The sequence below is a fragment of the Gastrolobium bilobum genome, unplaced genomic scaffold, assembly GCF_033153095.1.
Source record: "Gastrolobium bilobum isolate Gb01-03AN ecotype WA unplaced genomic scaffold, APGP_CSIRO_Gbil_v1 utg33260, whole genome shotgun sequence".
Classification (NCBI taxonomy): Eukaryota; Viridiplantae; Streptophyta; class Magnoliopsida; order Fabales; family Fabaceae; genus Gastrolobium; species Gastrolobium bilobum.
The window spans coordinates 376,841-396,694 of record NW_026898181.1 but is presented as its reverse complement, the minus strand read 5'-3'; the positions used below and the strand labels follow the sequence as shown (position 1 = coordinate 396,694).

The 19,854-nt window shown below is 32.5% G+C and overlaps 1 protein-coding gene across 1 annotated transcript; it reads right to left on the bottom strand.

Annotated features, from left to right (window-relative positions):
* Positions 1–2,473: 2,473 nt before the first annotated feature.
* LOC133313624 (ethylene-responsive transcription factor ERF096-like) lies at positions 2,474–2,975 on the bottom strand. Its single transcript, XM_061515021.1, has one exon. The coding sequence runs from the start codon at positions 2,973–2,975 to the stop codon at positions 2,553–2,555; it is 423 nt and encodes a 140-aa protein (XP_061371005.1). The 3' UTR covers positions 2,474–2,552.
* Positions 2,976–19,854: the final 16,879 nt, after the last annotated feature.

Genomic DNA, 19,854 nt, shown 5'->3' with positions numbered 1-19,854 from the left:
GGTCATGCGGTTGAACCAGTGACCCACTGGTTGAACCAGTGACCCAGTGACCCAATACCTCGACCGGGTCAATAACCGGGCCGGGTTTAATAACGTTGAAATAAATAACTTGAAATATTTTTTAATTTAATATTTAGTTTTTAATCTTATTATAATTTTATTTGATAATATCATAGTTATATAAAATAAATTTAGAAAAAGTAAATATTTTTATATTTATAAGACCACAAGGGGTTTAAGTAATGGGAAAAATGTTTCTGCAGTTAATGCAGATAAGTTATTTGCATTTATTTCCAAAACGACGTCGTTTTGATATTGAAATCTCAAAAAATTATAAATATAAAGACTATTATAACCCTGAAATAAATTAAAATTACAAAAACACAATGATTTCCGCCCCAAAACGACGTCGTATTGACTTACTGCAGATATGCAACTGGAGAAAAAATGAACCCTCAAGATATGCTTTTATAACCACAATAAGTGTAAATAAAAATTTGAAATCACTTGGGATTGAATGATAAATTATTTAAGCACAATAAATCTAAGTGACACGTTCATTACCATATGGGGTCAAGTGATAAACATAAGATCACAGAGGGTTGAAATGAAATTTCCCTCTTCTTAATTGAGATTATGAAGATTTAATAATGAGCAGTCTAGAATAATTGCGGAGTTTATTTTTTTTTAATAACTATAAATGAGAAGTTGAATATATAAAAACAGTTGCTATGGCCTATGGCATAATAAATATTTTAAACAATTTTATTGTTTTAAATAATAAAACAGATGATTAGGGGTGACAAATCAACCTCAAGGTCAGGATACCACTCATATTCAATGAGCACTTATTAAAAATTTTAGAAATAACCCATGAAATTTTCTTATATGGCATTTGTTTTTCGCCTATGATTAGATACTGTTTGGGGAAACTTCATTGGAGCAATCAGACACTATGATGAAGGTGTTGAACTGTTTTAATGATGCGTCCGAGCAACTGATCAGCCAAGAAAACAAGAATTCACCACTCCAAATCAGTTGCTATTAGTCGTCACACGATAAAAATGAATATGGATAGATCTAATGCTTATGGAGGAGATCATTGCTGCTGCGGTGGCCTTTTGCGGAATTGTGTAGGGCGGTGGTTAGCAGGATTTTAAAAAACATGGGGCCATGTAGCCCCTTGCTTGTGAAACTTTGGGACTGTTAGGTATAGACGAGAATCTTTATTAAGAGTTTTTGCATTTATCTTTTTCTTAGTAATTTGTGTTTGGGTTATTGCATATATCTTTTTCTAAATCCTATTTATATTTACTTGTAAATTGAGTGATTTGTAATAAGTAACAGTGATGTGAATATAGTACATACAAGCTGGACGTAACTTACAAAATCAGAAAAAATCATTTTTTCGTTTTCCGATTTTTGTGTGTTAGTGCAATTGTTGATTTCCAACAAGGGCTTGATCCATGGCCCGGAGATGGCGTGAACCTTGGAAACAAAAATGTTTACCTAAAAAGTGACTTGCTACTGGTTTATAATTGTAGATTAAAGGATAGATTTTAATCATCCTTTTGCCACCATGTCCCTCCGTCAGGATGTGTTCCTCTCCTTCATGAGGCTATGGTTGGAGTAGGATGGAACGATTTCTACGAAATAGGTCTATTTGTTTTCTTGTCTTTTTTAGTCATTTCCTATTGTATAATCAAATCATAATTATTTTTGATAAAAATAAATTAAAATTAGAGACCAAAAGTAGAAATCATCTGTAGTAATAAATTGTCATATTAAATGAGCGGATCTTAAAATCGACTAAAAAAATATATTCACCGATTATATTTAATAATGTTAACGATAAGCCAAAGATCTAACCAAACTGTACTTTTATTTAGCTAAAATTGGTCCCGGTTTATGTTAGTCTGTTGCAATTTTTGTCTGTGAAACTCTTCCGAATTTAGAATGAGATACAAAGGTCTATAATGTTCTAAAATAATTAAGATGAAAATTGTATTTATCATGTTTTGACTATTCTTCTTCTCATATTTATGCTTCTCCGAATATAAATGAAATACTACCTAGTGTTAGCATTCATTTTTTTTTTTTTTTTATCTCTTGTGAATGTAGACATCAAGTTCAAATTGTTACAATAATTTTCTAGCATAGCAATAACATGAGCTTATTTTTACATGAAAAAATTGAAAAGTTGTCAACCGTCATATAACTACTAACTACACTCCTTATGAGCACGTATTTGATGGTTGGGAATTTGAGAAATGAACTCGCATTATATAAACTGCAGGGGAAACAGAGTCTAACATGGTATATTGAAAAGGGCCGAAAGAAAACATAATGTAAGGGGCACACTACTTGACCTGTTAAGACAAGTTTTAATTTCTTAGCAAGCAAAGGGACAGTACATATAACTCGTCATCCCTTGGAAATGATAATATACTTTATCACTATATGACGCCGCTTAATGCATTAGAATTACATGCTTAATCAATATAAAACTTGTAACGTTATCTTAGAGTAACATTATATAGGAGTACTACCTTTCAAGTTCCCTTTTTCTTTTTTTCTTCACAATCAAGAAGCTCCTCTAACAAATTGTCATCAAAGTACTCGAACTCAAACACTTGTCTTCCTTGCTCATTTGCATTCCTTGAAGCAGAGGAAGAAGATGATGATGATGGTGAAGCAGCAGCAGAGGAACGAGAGGCAGCACTGCCACTACCACTAGGGTATTCATTTGGGAAGTTAAGGATTGCAAATGCACCTCTCATGTTATAAGCAGCTCTGTCATAGGCTCTGGCTGCTTCCTCCGCCGTGTTGAAAGTTCCTAGCCACACCCTCTGACCCTGCCTTGTCGAGTCACGAATCTCAGCCGCAAACTTCCCCCATGGCCGCCGGCGCACGCCTCGATACCGGACATCTCCGGCGTCATCCTTGGCCCTTCCCCTTGATCCTTCTTCATCCATGGTTGGTTTGTTTTTTTGTGTTTTGCTTGGTTTGCATGCATGGTAAGGTAAAGACTCAATTTGAGTTTATATATGGTTGAAAAAAATGGACACAAAGATACAATCTGTTTAGTCCACGTTAGCATCTTTGTGGCACGTGTTGATTACAAGGTTCTTTGCCATGAAACAGGGACCATATTGAAAACTTTGTGTGTCCAATGTATCTGGATGGTCAAGGTGGTGGCTTTGCAAGTTTGAAATTCTTTTGCCATCTTAGCCTCACTTTTAAGGGCTTTTTCGATATTTGAGAATTAATTACTTATGGTTTGCACAAGGAAACAAATATTGCTTTGTGGCTCAGAAAATCTTAAAAAAGAAAATAATAACAAGGCTAGAGAAAACCATTCTTAAATTTTATGGACATTGAAAGGTCAAACAAGGATATATCCAGGGGTGTAAATAGGTTCTATTGTCCTAGACTTTTGTTAGTTTGGCATGTATAAAATATTTTTGGTCAGACTTGGTCTATTAGCTTGTGCTGGTTTCAATTATAAGTCTAGCATAATTTATATTTAAAAAGTAAAAGTCTTTGTCTTAGGTCTGTTAGTTTGTTTAGACCTGTTAAGCATTTAATAATTAAAATAAGGGGAAAATGTTTGTCTTTTTAAAATCTGGCATAATAACTTTCGTTATGTTTAAGCCTGTTAGCTTGTTTAAGTCTGGCATAATAACTTTATTTCATTTTAGATCCTAACATTTGATTTTCGTCAATCAACGGTTAAGATTTACTGAGTCAAACTTACTAATTAATTATTAATTTGCAATAAAATTCAATAAATCCTAACCATTGATTGACGGAAATCAACGGTTGAGATCTAAAATGACACAAAATTATATTCTTTAAAAGGACAAACATTTTTCCCTTAAAATAATATTATTTTATTATTTAAAATTATTACAATAATAAGTCATTTATTATATTTAAAATAAATAATACAATATAAGTCGACTTGTACGATTATAGACCCAGCATTTAAAAGAAAACTTATAATCTATTTTTTAAATAGACTTTTTTTTGCCTAAAACTTTTCTATTTAACTATATATAATAAGTTGAGTCTAACCTAATGTAAATCCCTGTTAAGCCGAGTGAGTCATTTAGCCATGTTAGATGTATATTACTTGTGAGCTGTGAGTCCTTTTGTGAAGTCAGGTTGCTTATTTTCACTTCATTAGGTAATCAATGATCTCACATTATTATAATCGTAATTCAGGACACAATATGCACCACTATGATTTAAGAATTTTTCTGTAGAACTAGGTTTTCTAGAACAAGCTGACTATTTTCTAGAAAGAACCTGGTTCCCGCAAATGAATCAAAATTATAAATATAATGTAGAGAAAGAAAGGAATGGGGAGCACAATAAGGGTGGGGGACCTTAAGGTTCGGTTGTATTCATGAATCCCTTGTAACTGAATAAGATTCTCCATAAATGGGGCAAGAATCAGAATGTGATCTGCAAATTATTAATATTCAATAAGAGGCAGAGTAACTAGACTCGAGAGAGTCATATATCCAGGAAAGACGTACGACTATAAGAAAAACACTTTTTTTCTTCTTCCATTGTATGACATCTTGATATTATTTATTTATTTTTTTCGGTAAACCACTGTATGACATCTTGAGATTACGGGCCTGTTTGTTTATGTTTTTTGAAAAAGTATTTTTATGGTATAATTTTTCATAGCTTTTTTTTTTCAAATAAAATTTCAAAAAAATTATTTTCTTTAACTTCTAAGAAAAAGTTTTAAGTTTTCAATTTTTTTAAATATATTTATCTAATTGTTATATTTTTTCAGACTTGTTTTTTAAATAAAAATGACCCCTTTTTTTGTAAGCAAAAAATGACCTTTTTAGTTTACCAAAAAAAAAAATGACCTTTTTATACATAAATAGGGCCCTAAGTAATTATATTTTCATTATTTTAAACTTTTACATTGTAACAATCTCTTAGTTCCTTAATTCAAACTTGTTAATAACTTGAACTGTAAATTTATTATTAAAAATGTCTATATTTGTATAAGAATGATTTATTCTGAATTTAAAATAAAGGAAATCTCCATTTACCTAGATTTTTTTTATTAAAAAAGGGCTTGATAAGTGTCCATAACACTAGAAATCAGTCCTACACACACTCAACAAAATAGTGAGTCATCATTGTTTTTGTTTTTGTTTTTATTTTAACAATAGGACCCATAAATTGTATCTCTATAACATGATGTATTATATATCCAGTAATATTATTCTTATATTTCCCATTAAAAAAAAGTCCAAATCTATGTACCTTAGAAAAGAAAGTGTCAAGATCACAGATATCAAAGTTAATATGATTCCGAACGGAATTTAAGATACGGGGAATTGTTGAGCGTAAGTGAACACGCCTTTTTGGTCTTTTGATCATATAAAAAATGGGTAAGCATTTTGTTTAGTCTTAAGGTTACTTCGGCAAAAAAATAAGAATACTTTACGTACCCAGAAAAAAAAAAAAAAAAAAAAAACTTTAAAATATAAATATGTGCAACAATGGGCTGGGCTCAAGTAAGATAGATTGCAGCCTCATTCTTACTATAAGGTAAACAATAGAAGACATAGGCCCAATATCACAAGATTGTCGACCGCCATTTGATGGCATGATATGCGAAAATGGGCTCAATACCACAGTTTTTGGTTGTAAAATTGGCTAATGAGATTATTAAAGCTGAGGCCTTCAACAACTTTTTGTACATTACCTAGACAGAGTACTGAATGCAAGTGATGTTGGAAGCATCATGCATATTATGATGCGTAGTAACTATACAAGCATAGCTTAGTCAATCAGCGCAACCAGTTGTAACATGGAGAGTCTCATAAATAAGCAATGACAAATAATGCAATGTGTCATGAAACAACTCTATTCAAAATTGAAACTGTTAGGCGAGGAGACATCAATTGTTTTACGTTACCTCTCTAAAAAAATTTATTTTGTGCTGGAAACTATCCAAGAATGGTTATGGTGGGAGCTAAAATAAATTTTGATAAAAAAATTCACAACCTTACTTTTTTAGTAGACCCATAATTACCTTAATCATAATTAGCATGATTTTTAAAATTTATAAATTAGGATAAAAAATAAAATGTCCATTAATTTATTTGGTTTCCTTTTTATACATGACATATTTAATGTTTGCAAAAACTGGCGTGTGCGATCACATATTGATGTAAGGATGACGGCAATAACGCAATACCAAATTTCCCTCAGATGTAATTCTTATTTTCAATTTTTTATTTGTAAAAATGATGGCGGAACAGACACGAAGTTATAGCCATTCTATATAATACACAACTCAATAGTATTAGCATTAACAGGTATACCATTAAGAGCTTTCTCTTACACAAGATCTCGTCAAATTATTTAGCCAATACGAATCATCTAGAATGATCTACCTTAGAATCATCTAGAATGGTCAACTTTGTATGACATAAAACTATTCAAAAAGAACTCCATGACAAAAAATTAAAATAGAAAAAAGAAATTACAGCCAACTGGCCGCCAACTATATTACTTAAAAAATGCAATATAAATTAAGGGTTTTATAATTGTCATTTAATATGATAAAGGAACATTTTTTTATGAATTTTTATGAGAGTTATGTTTGTAGGAAAAATGATTGTGTTAAGTTATAGAGATTCGTTTTGCGTTCCGAAGTTTTTTTTTTTTGCTGCGGGCCCCATAAAATATTGTGTGTGTAGGAAACTTTTTGTGGTCATGTTAAATGATAGATGATAAATCCTTTTTCTATACACCCTTCGATTTTTGTGATAATGTTTCGTACACTATGAAGCATTGATACTTCAAAATACCTAACGTGTCGTGTCTGACATTTCTCGACACTTACCGACATTCTGAAACTTCCCGACAGTACAATACTCGTTACAAAAACTTCAAAAAAGGTTCAAAGGTTATGTTGCATTGCATTTTGAGTTCTAACTATTAGATTCGTCGGATTATGATTACTATTTTATCGAGTTTAATATAAACATTTGAGATATCTTATGTTTCTTTACAAAATTGATGAGTATTATGATTTTAGCTTTATTTTTTTGTTAAATAATTGAATATTAAATATAATATATACTACATAAATTAAAAATATTATATAATATCAAAACGTATCATAACGTGTCAAAATTTAATATTTTTTAGAATTAATGTATCGAAATATCATGTCGTGTCATATCTCGTATCTCATGTCGATGTCAGTGCAACATAGGTAGTATATATGACTTTTTTTAATTTCACATGACATAAGAATTATTTTCTCTATAATATGAGAACTATAAAATTCATAAATTAAAAAAAAAACAGATAACCTGAATAATATATTCAGCCTCATTAACAAAAAGAAAAAATATATGACGCAAGGATGCTGTTTATGTTACGTAGAATATTTGACTGGTTTCAAGTTTTGATTTAAGGTACAGAGAACAGCGATCTTAATCGGGAAAAAGAACTATTTTCCTGTATGGACGGCACGCAGAACACGTGAAAGCACGTGCACCATCGCCAAGCCAGTTGTGTCTTTCAAACGTGAAAACGTGTGAACATCAGCATTTTGCAATGGATAATTCAGCAATAAACAAAAAAATAATATTGCTGCTCGTTTGACTGGTTCCATGCAGTCACGTGACAGAAAATTTACTCTCAAAATCTAAATTAAATAGGAAAAAATTGTTATACTGTTGTTTCCTTGTTTGATTTACTTTTTTTTATTATTCGCCACGTACCTTTATTATTATGGAACTACCCGTAAAAAATTAGTATTAACAATTTTAATATTGATTGGCCAAAATAAAATAGGAGATCAAAATACTAGGTTACCTCATAAATCCTCGCTCGGGTACTAAAATAATCCCCCACAAATGTGCTTTTGTGTGGGTTATAATTTATTTTCATTGAATTTTTAGCGTGTCAAAGACTATAAAATTTACAAAACAAAAGTGAAGAAACAATTAAAAATTAATTTTATAATTGCTTTTAATGTCATACCAATGAGATCTTTTTATGGAACAAGGACTGCGCTACTAATTTAACTCCCCAAATATTTGTAACATTAACAAATCCTCTAAGAATAAAAAATTATCTTTATTTTTTTGTACAATAATTTGATGGAATAATTATTTTGATATTATTTTTAATTTATAAATAAATTATTTAAAAATTATTAAAAGTGTAGCCAAGCAATCTGTGAAGGGTTTATAAATCGCATAAGGTCGGGGCATACTTAAAAATAAGATAGGCCAAAACTTTGGTTTTTTGACACTTTTACCCCTCATTAATTAATTAATAATCATTTTGTCTCGTATCTAGAACTATCTACCCATCTGCCCCTCTTTAATCGATTAACTTAAAGATTTAATCGATTAAATGATCAAAACTGACAAAAATAGTTGACTTGAAGATTTAATCGATTAAATCACCATGTTTAATCGATTAAACTTTCACAGCCCAAGATTCTCTTTCTCTCTCTCACACACCCATCCCACCACTTCCGACAATACTAATACTACAACCACTCATTTTTATGCCTTTGGAATCGAACCCTGGGACACTTCCAATTCCATCGTTTTTTTTGCTCCCCCAAATAAACGTTCTAATATTGCAAAACAATATCCTGAAGCTGGCACTATGAAGGGTATTAAGAACCCAAGTTTAGGGTGGATGGTAGCATTTCTATTTGTTGTTAGCTTTCTTGGCCTCTTTTCAGTGGTTCCACTTCGTAAGGTACACTAAACTGATGGCATCTAGTAATAACCTTGTATTTGCGGAAAAAATTCAAAGTAGCCTTTGTCAGCCATTGATTATAACCAGTGCCACCATAATATAGGATAAGATTATAATTTGAAGATCTCATTGTAATATTTTCTTGCATGACATAAAGCTCTCTATAGTGGATATATTATGCTCATTGGGTACTGCATGTTGAATTGACTTCTTCTTTTTCGTAATTTTCCTTGTTACAGATTATGATTTTAGACTTCAGATTGACATATCCCAGTGGTACTGCAACAGCCCATCTTATCAACAGTTTCCATACAACAGAGGGTGCCAAAGTAGCAAAGTGAGTAAGTGGTGGGGTGAGTGTGAGAGAGAAAGAGAATCTTGGGGGCTGTGAAGGTTTAATCGATTAAGATGGATATTTAATCGATTAAATCTTCGAGTCAACTATTTTTGCCAGTTTTGACCATTTAATCGATTAAATCTTTAAGTTAATCGATTAAAGAGGGACAGATTGGTAGATAATTTTGAAAGGGGCAAAATTGTTATTAATTAATTAATGAAGGACAAAAGGGTTAAAAAGCCCCAAAACTTTTTCAAAAGTCTATTTTGTTGAAAAAAGGCCAAGCTTTAAGCCATTGAAAAATCCATTTAGTCCTAACAAACTAGTCTAATTATGTAAATAGAAATTATTATTACTATTATTATTATTGTATTATTTTTTATTATAATATCTTGTTAACCTATTTAAAGGCTTTGATTTATTGCCATATATGAAGGTTTGAGCCTTGCTAATCTATTTAGTAATAAGTTTGTTGCCCTATTTAAAGGTTTTGTTGTAAAACGCCTTTAAGAGTTTAAATAGGTTTTCATGCCAAGTTAGACTTCTAAAGAGGTCAAGCTAAGTCTTCTTATAAAAAAAGAAAGCCTAATGTCAAGTAAATAAGTCACACTCTGGCTTTATGTTTAAGAAATACTGATGAGTCTCCAATTTACTATGTATTAAGGGTTAATATGAGCATAAAATTGATTTAAGTAATTAAAAGTTATGAGAATTATAATTAAATTGTTATTTTATTTTCAATGATATTCTCACAAGACTTCTTATATTTTACAGTAATTTCAGCTCAATAAAGGGATAAATTGGAGATATCAAATAGAGTTGTTTTGAATTTCTGAATCGTTGAAGATTTTATCAAATATTCCTTTGAATATTTTTAACAAAAGTTTTCCATTAAATTGAAAAAGGGAAGATTTGAAAGATTGGATCAAAGATATGATAGGAGATTCTAGTGAAGATTCCATTGAAAATATTATGAAAAATTAAAAGATATGGTTTTCATCCCTATAAAAAGGCATCTCTTGGAAACTAAAAGGAATTCGACAGAGGCAACAATATTCAGAGGAGGAGACTTACGCTAGAGATCTGGATTCCGAAGAACTTGAAGATTGAAGACCATTGATGTTTCTTCTTCATCTTTTTCTTTTCTTTCTTTGTTATGAATTCTTTTTACTATTTTAATTTGTTAAAGCCAGATATGTCTCGCTAGTTTCTTGTTGTAGTTGGGATCACGGATCCAATGTGAATCCTTTATATGTTTTAAATTGTTTTTATAATTAATGTAGTTTATGTAGCTTTATTCTACCTGTGTCAATTCTTCCATATTCTTGATAGAATTGATCGCTCTATTAAAGGGTTTTGAGAGTTAGAGCTCACAATAGACATATTGGGGTTTTAATTCAGACAAGGGTAGAATAACAATCCGTGCATGACCTAGACATAGGCTTACATAGATTGCAGACTTTTAATTCATTTGCTTAATGCTTAATTCAAGAGGAATTACTAGGACACTAGGATTATAATTGGGTTAAATGGTTGAAATCACTCAAACATTAGGATTCAACTATTTAATAGGGACATAATGAATTATCTGAGCTAATAAATTAGTTAATTATAAAATACAATTTAGGAATATAAGGCAGGATCGGAGGTGAAGTGCATCATGGCTGCAACTTCTTTACAAATTTTAATCATTCATATTTTCTCGACGTTCTTGATATTCTTGAATGCTTTTGAATATTATTGTTTTTAAATTTCTATTTTTAAATTACAATCACAAAATATTTTCACAATCAAACTGAATTCTTTTCTTCCAATTCAAGGGGAATAGTTAATTTAATATTTGATGCATTAATCCTCGAGGGAACGATATCTTACTTATCACTTTATTACTTGGAACGATCGGTATACTTGTCGATTTTGCAACAAATACCTCAAGCATTTAAGACACCACCGGATGTAAATTAATTTAAAGTGAATTTTTGAATGAACACATTGCTACTTTAGTCTAAAACAAAACTTGAGGTAAAAATTTGATATGGATAGTTTTCTTGGGAGTTTCTTATGTTTTCAACAATTCAATGGAAAGATAATTGGATTACCTCCTTCCTCATGTTTCAAGTAATAACTTTACAAGTAATTGGACAGCTAGATTTTGTTTTCTTACAATCGAGTATGAACGTACATTGAAATACACTCAAAATTAGATAAAGCCCCCGGTGTATAAGATCGTTGTAAATAATTAGTGAATGATGAAAAATGTTGGGATACCAGCTGTTAGAGAAGCATAAAATCATTAATGTAATCTCACTCAATAAGCTGTTAGGTTGAAATGATTTTTTATATGGCACCAAAGCTTAGATTCTGATCAAACAAAATTCCAAAAGTCTCATATTGGATGTTGTTTTCTATTTCGAAACCACCTGAATTTATCCTTAACTCAATGCATACTTTCATTATGGAAACCCCAGCTTCAAACCCTAATTCAGCCATCTTCCTAAATCGTGATACATCCCTTCTTCACACCCTCGTATCCCCACCCATTATCATCCAACAAGATAACTCATCCTTTCCCGTATTTGTTGTCATTGATGACTCGAACTATCCATTATGGCCCCAACTTATGGATGTGTGAATCAGTGCTCGAGACAAACATGGCTATCTCACCGGAGCCACGAAAACACCTAAGCCTGACGACCCTAGTTTCGATGGCTGGGTGACTGAAAACAAAATGGCCAAGAGCTGGCTCATTGACTCCATGCATCCAGTTATCATGCCTTGTTTCTTGCGTCTCGAAATATCTCAGGAGATTTGGGAAGCTTGCAAACGAACTTTCTACGACGGCTCCTATGAGGCATGTATCTTTGAATTAAATCAACGTTCATTCTCCACCAAGCAGAATGGTCGTCCTCTTGGCATCTATTACAATGAACTCTTTGCGATTTTTCAAGAAATTGATCATCATACAACCTCCCAGGAGAATACGGGCTGGGATTGTTCATTTACATTCTAACATGGCCCGACTCTGTGTTCACATCTTCCAGTTGCCTAGACTCTAATTTTGGTCATCTTCGTGGTGAAATCTTGCGAAAGGACCTAGAACTTGATCTTGAGAGCTCGTGTGCTTATGTTCGTAAGGAATTTACTCAATGCCAAAGGATGGACAATCATCGCCCTCCTGTTGATTCCACTGGCATGTTGACTCAGCAATCTCCTAGAACAAATAAGCCTCGTAAATCCCAACCCTCCGGTAAACCTAACCAGTTTATCTGCTTTCATTGTGGTACTACAAGTCATTCTAAGCAAAGTTGTTATGAACTTATCGGCTATCTTGACTAGTGGGATTTCACGAAACAACCTTGCAAGAAGGTTATTGGGACAGCCCTGAACACCACCTCAGATCCTTCTCCACCTATTGCAAATGCGGCTCAGCAGGGTACTCTTGGTAAAATTCATGTTTTATCTTCTTTGTCTAGTAATCATACTTGTGTAATTGATACAAGTGCTTCAGATCATATGATTAGGGACCTCTCTGAATTAAATAAAATATGTCCTTGCTCTTAGTCCTTTATATCCACTGTTAATGGTGGTACTTCTCCTATCACTGGTCAAGGTTCCATCACATTATCTAAACACATATCTCTTGACTTTATCCTAGTTGTTCCCTCACTTGATTTCAACTTATTATCTGTTGGCAAAATTACTTCATCATTAAATTGCACTGTGATTTTTTTGCCTACCTTCAATGTTTTCAGAAAATCCCAACTCGGATGATAATTGGTTATAGTGTTAAACGTGACACATTGTATTTTCTGGAAGACAACAAAAGGGGAGATCACAAATTGATTCAGGCTTGCACTACTACTACAGCGGATAAAGCGATAAACAATATAAGGCTTTGGCACCATAGATTAGGACATCCATCCTTTGGTTACCTCCAAAAATTATTTCCCAAATTGTTTTCTGTTTTGAACAAATCTAATTTTCATTGTAAGACTTGTGAATTGGCCAAAAGCCATCGTATTCCTTATTATCTTAGCATGAATAAATTTTTTATCCCATTTGAAGTTGTTCACTCTGATGTTTGGGGTTCTACTAACATGCCTTTTTTTCACAAGCTTATTATTTTGTAACTTTCATTGATGAATGAATTCGGGTGACTTGAGTTAGTTTGTTGAAAGTAGTTTGTTAAAAGCTAAGAGTGGTGTCTTTGCTACCTTTAAAGTTTTCACAGCCTGGTAGGAACACAATACAAGTCCAAAATTCAGATTCTACAATCTGACAATAGGATGGAATACATAGGAAACAATTTGGTTCCTTTTTATATGAACAGGGCATCAGAAATCAAACTTCATGCCCCTATAACCCCAACAAAATGGTATGGATGAGCGAAAAAATAGACACCTTTTGGAAGTTCTTAGAGTCTTTATTTGGTATGAATGTCCCTAAAAATTATTGGGGTGAAGCTATTCTTTCCGCTGCATATCTCATCAATAGAACCTCTTCAAGTGTGCTCAGTTTCAAAGCCGCACAACAGGCCTTGGGGTCTTATTTCTCCATTCCTCATGTCCATAATCTTGAGCCTTATGTCTTTGGTTGTACAGTATATGTCCATACTCCCAAAGTCCTATGCACCAAGTTGGAGGCATGTGCAAAAAAGTATATATTTGTTAGTTACTCAGATCAGTAGTAGGGGTATAGATATTTTGACCCTCTCCTCCGTAAAATTCATGTCACTTTAGAGGCCTCTTTTCATGAATAGGAACCATATTTTTCAAAGGAAGTCACCAATACTTCTTCTCAGGGGGAGAATGCTCATGGTCATATTGAAAAAGAAGCACTTATTGACATTTCACTCCATCCCAAAAGCAGTACCAATTTTGCACCCTTGACAAGTCTAGGCATTAATTCAGCAGCTTTGGCTCTTACTGAAAGTTCTCTGGATGTAGCAACGGATCCAAATTTTGAATCGACATGTTTAACACTTATACCCAAGACTTCATCCAGAGATGATCCTAAATTTCTGCATAATAGCAACCCTGAGGTACATTCTGAACCAAATCTGATTGCCTTACCTAATCTAGATGCTTTGAATAATAATACTTTTAACTCTCCTGAACCAAATGTTAGATATTCTCAAAGACCTGTCAAAGGTGTACCCAAAATATTGTATGAACCAGATCTTAAAGCCAATGTTAAATATCCAATCAATAATTATGTGTCCAACCATAGATTATTTGAATAATATGCTTTAATTGTAAATTAATTATCTAGTGTGCCTATTCCTAACAATATGCAAGAAGCATTGAATAATCTGAAGTGGAAAGAAGCCATGAATATTGAAATGGAGGCTTTACAGAAGAATTCAACTTGGGGACTATTTCCTTTTCCAAAAGGAAAAAAACCATTGGATGCAAATAAGTGTTCACAGCGAAACTAAAAGTAGATGGAAGCATAGATCAATATAAAGCAAGACTAGTTGCCAAGGGGTTCACGTAGAAATATGGAGTTGATTATTAGGAAACATTTGCACCAGTGGCTAAGCGTAATAATATTTGCATACTGTTGTCTATAACAGCAAATAGAGATTGGCCTCTTAAATAATTTGATGTAAAAAATGATTTCTTGAACGGAGATATAGAAGAGGAAGTTTATACGGAGATACTACCAGGAGTTATGAGACATTCCATAAAGGAAATGAAGTTTACAAATTAAAAAATGCACTATATGGTCTCAAGCAATCATCAAATGCTTGGTTTGGGAGGTTCTTCTTGGCTATAAAGAAGTTTGAGTACAAACAAAGCAATACAAATCATACCCTATTCATGAAACGTAAAGGGGGGAAGGTAACTGCTTTAATTGGTATGTTGATGCATGGTGCTAACTAGAGATGATTCATTTAAAATGGAGTTGTTGGAGAAATATTCGGCTTATGAATTCGAAATAAAAGAACTTGGACAACTCAAATGCTTCTTAGGTATTGAGATTTCAAGGTCAAGTCAAGGTATTTTTCTCTCACAAAGGAAGTAAGTACTAGATTTACTAATAGAAATATGGATGCTTCCTTGTACACCTGTAGATACACTAATGGAAATGAATCACATGCTTGGCATATTTCCCAATCAAGTTGCAATAACAGACATTGGATGATATCAGAGATTAGTATGGAGGCTAATTTATTTATCTCATACTAGGCCTGAAATTGCCTATGCTATTAGTCTCATAAGCAGATTTGTGCATGCTCCAAGTATTGATCACATGGATGCAATATATCGTATCTTAAGGTATTTAAAAGGAACACCAGGGCAGGGACTGTTGTTTTCGAAAAATAACACTTCATCCATTGAAGGATATATAGATTCTGATTAGGCAGGAGATAAGACTAGCGGACAATCTACCTCATGTTACTTTACCTTTGTAGAAGGCAATCTGGTCACTTGGAAAAGCAAAAAGCAAAAAGCAAAAAGTAAAAAGTTGTAGCAAGGTCAATTGCAGAAGCTGAATTTAGAGGTATGGCACAAGAAGTTTGTGAATTACTATGGGTGAAAAGCGTTCTAAAGGACCTAGGAATTAGCTATGAACAACCTATGAAATTGCATTGTGATATCAAAGCTGCCATTGAGATTGCACACAATTCGATTCGACATGATAGAACTAAACATATTGAAGTGGATAGACATTTCATCAAGTAAAAGTTGGATAATGAAATAATTCACTTTCTGTTTATCAGATCAAAAAATCAACTTGATGATGTTTTGATTAAAGTTGTACCTATAAAAGTCTTCAAAGAAGTAATTGGCAAGTTGAGCTTAATGGATATTTTTGCACCAACTTGGGAGGTGTTAAATCATAATAGTTTAAATTCAAATTTAAATATCTGTGTACTGGCTGATTAGATTGTTATTATGTTTTATGTTGATAGGAATAAAAGTCAGTTTCCTATTTCATAGTTAATTGTTACATATTCAAATTATAGTATTGTGTAAAAGGACCTCATGTAAGGCTGATTGATTAATGAAAACAAAGACCCATAACGGTACTCTTTTAACATGGTATCAGAGTCTCGGTATCACGGTTCTGATCCTCACTGCCTCCCATTTAATTAATAATTAATTAAATCTTTTGGAGTTTATTAGAACAGGTAGGTAAGTCTGTGCATTATTCATCCTTCAAAAACCCAATAGGTTCTCGTGAGATGGGACATGTTTGACTAGTATAAAACTATGAATATAGTCTAACCCAACATTTTAAGTTGCTGGGTTAAAATGGTTATTTATAGTAGCTATACAATTTCTATTCACTCTATGATTCTGTTTTTGGTGCTTGATTTAATAAGCGTTTTGTTGTTGTTGAAATTATCCTCGAAATAACAACTATGTTAAAGTATGATAACCATATTAACAACAAAATAATAATAATAATATTTAACAAATAGTAATTTTTATGTAACATAACCGACACGGGCTAGGATTTAATGGGTCAGATTGACCTGTTTTGACAATTCTAGCAAAGACTGTCTCATCCTAAGATTGGGGTAAATCTTCATGTTCAACAGACATAATTAGATTTAGACATAATTAGATTTAAACCCTGCAATTAGCCCTTACTACTTTTGCCAATCATTATTGGCATAGAATGAATAGTAGTTAATTATAATTATATTAAAAAATTATTTTATTTCATTGAGAAGGGCCATAATCTATCATCATGGGATATAGATTATGTTAGAATTTTTTTATTTTTTTATTTTTGGGTACTTGGATGGTCTTAGAATTGCAAATACAAGCATTTATATAATTAACTATAAGGGGCATTTGGTAGAGGAAAAATTTTTTGGTGTCTGGAAATCATGATTTTTAGGAATATGATGAAAAAATAGATTACCTAGGAATATTGCAAAAAAGTTGTTTGGTATAACAAAATTTTACCAGGATTATTTGGTTAAATTTACTGAGTGTGTGTTTGGTTTATGGTTTAATATTGATGGGAATGTTGGCCAAATTACAAAATAACCCTCATCTCATCTCTCTCTCCGATATTTCCAGCATCGTATGAACCATACAAAGGAAAAGCAGGTTTTAGAGCAAATCTTTCTGTTGTTGTTTCATCAACATTTTTGTTGCATGTGCAAGCGGTGGGTTGGGTGAACAAGGAAAATAACGTACAAAATAACCATTAACCCAAAAAGAGTGAAAAATAAATGAATTTCTGCAAATATGATTCCAAACCACACATAAATCACAAAACACAAACCATGGACACAACTCAAGAAAACTCACAGAGATCTAAGGAAGTGAGTATGTTGAAGGAGGTGAGTAGACAAGTTGTCAAAATGGAAGGGCAGACATGTCCAAAAATTCTAGACTACAATTCCTTGTTTCCGGTGATTCACAAATACCACTCGGAGGTAATTTTAGAACGAAAATTGATCACAATTTCTTCACAACTTTATTTCCTAGGTAAATTGGATACCAAGGCAAATAATGACAAATCTCCTATCAAACATGGGTAAAGACAATACTCACATCACTTTTCCTGACATTTTCACAAATATACCTAGGCCTTAATTTTAATGTTAGGAACTGAGAAATTTTTTGAAAGGAGAAAATAACACCTCCGAATAAAAAGTGAAATTAAACACCACCAGGTTACGTCCTAAACTGACAGAACAGGTACAATTATTGTGAAAACTTAAGGATTTTTCTTTAAAGTTTGTGCGTCCTCAGCTCTTGTCCCTAGTAAATTGTCTACCAACAGCTGTTGCATTCTTATCATGTGCATGTGCCTCTTCCTCGACACATTATTGTTACTATTTGTATTATTTTCCCTCAACATAAGTGGTTCAATATTTCACTGTAAACATAGAAGCCATTAACTAGCTGCAGATATATGTGCAACAAGGGGGACATGTGCTGCTATCATAATAAATGCGAAAAAAAAATTGCATCTCAAAATAATAAAACTTAAGTCAACAAGCTTGGAGACCAAGACTTTGAATTGGAATTTTAAATGAGAAAACAAAATCTGAAAAAAAAGAGTTTTAGTCATATGTTACATTCAACCTAGAAATTGACAATAGTAGCAATAGCCACAGCCTATTGTCTGCGACTTCTCAATGAAGGAATAGTTATGCAATTTGACTCTTTCTAGATGAGACCTCTCTCCAACCTGAACCCAACTTGTCCAGAAAGGAAAATTTCTTAGTTACAACATATATATTTATTTGGGTACATTTTTTTTTAAGTGAAAATTTTTTTCCCTTTTAAATTCAATTTTAACTTATATTTTTATTTATATCTCAAAACTTTTCTTTATTTTGGACAACATATACCTACATTTGCTGTGCCCAAAATTCAGTCTACAGAGAGAGGGAAAGGAATCCTTGTAGTAATATTGCAATTAAGTTTTTTTTTTTTTTTTTTGGGTACAATGTAATTATGTTTTTAAAATGCATAGCTATTCATTCCCATTATTTTAGCAATATCAAAGATACATACTTACACGCATGAAAAGGTTTTTATTCACCTAATTAATTTGACTAAACTACTCCAGCAAACATACATTATGCATACATCCTAGAAACTATGAACACGTATCTTTGATTGATATTCAACATTTCCTAACTAAAAATTCTATTGAGATAGCAACCTTGCAATAGGTTGAATTATCCTACCGGGAAATGTATTTTAGGAAAATCATTTAAATTTAATTTTTCATTTGACGTATCTTTCCAATCTATTCAATCTCTTGAAAGGATGGATACCTTTCGTATAGAATTACCCTTACTTCCAAGTATAGTGCAACTACAAATCCAACCAAACATATATATATATATATATATATATATATATATATATATATATATATATATATATATTGTGAGATAGTTATTGCTTTAACCAAAGCTGGAAAGAAGCTGCATAATATTGAAATGAGGCCCAAGATGAAAAAGTTGTGGGAAGTTTCAAACAGTTGGTAAATTTTGTCCAAAAGTTGTGGGAAGTTTCTTCTGGCAAACGCCACAAGGCCTCAACCTTTGACTAATGTGTGAAACACTTTTTGAAACTCGGAAAGCAAAGGGTGATTGTGTCTGTTTTTTCTCACATAAGTTGATCTCTTTCTGCTGCCTGTCAACAAGCCAAATATGAACGTGTGTCGGTTCTGAACCTTTTTCTGTTTTCTAATAGAAGATAGCACTGCACACGAATTTGACTTTGCTATAAGGCACTACTCTATCAGGAATTCAGGACCCACTAGAATTTTTTCTCTTAACGTATAGACTACTATCCTTCTTTTTGGCCAAAGCTTTTCAAATAAGATAGGCGGTACCAAAGGATAAAAGTGTTTTGCAGATGCCACTACTAATCAGAGTCAACATTTTCATCAACCGTCACCCTTTTGATTAAGGATATTCAATGGTGGGTTGCATGTGGGGTGTGAGACTTTCTTTTCTTTGTGGTTTATGATGATTGAGAGAGAATATATCTCATTGGAATCTCAAGGACTCCTTATTAGGTCAGGCCTTGGTCAGGCCTTGGTCCTTGTCAACCACTATCATTATTAATGGACCGTCATTCATTCTATAAAGTCTCCAATTTTTAAATTGGATCATACGCTTCTGTCATATAAAATATTGGAACAGTGACCGAGACACTTGAACTATTTTCTAGCCAAACTCTCTGAGAACCTCTGAGTAATTCACCAACTACGTACATTGAGCTAAGACTCCACCCTCCAACCTTAAA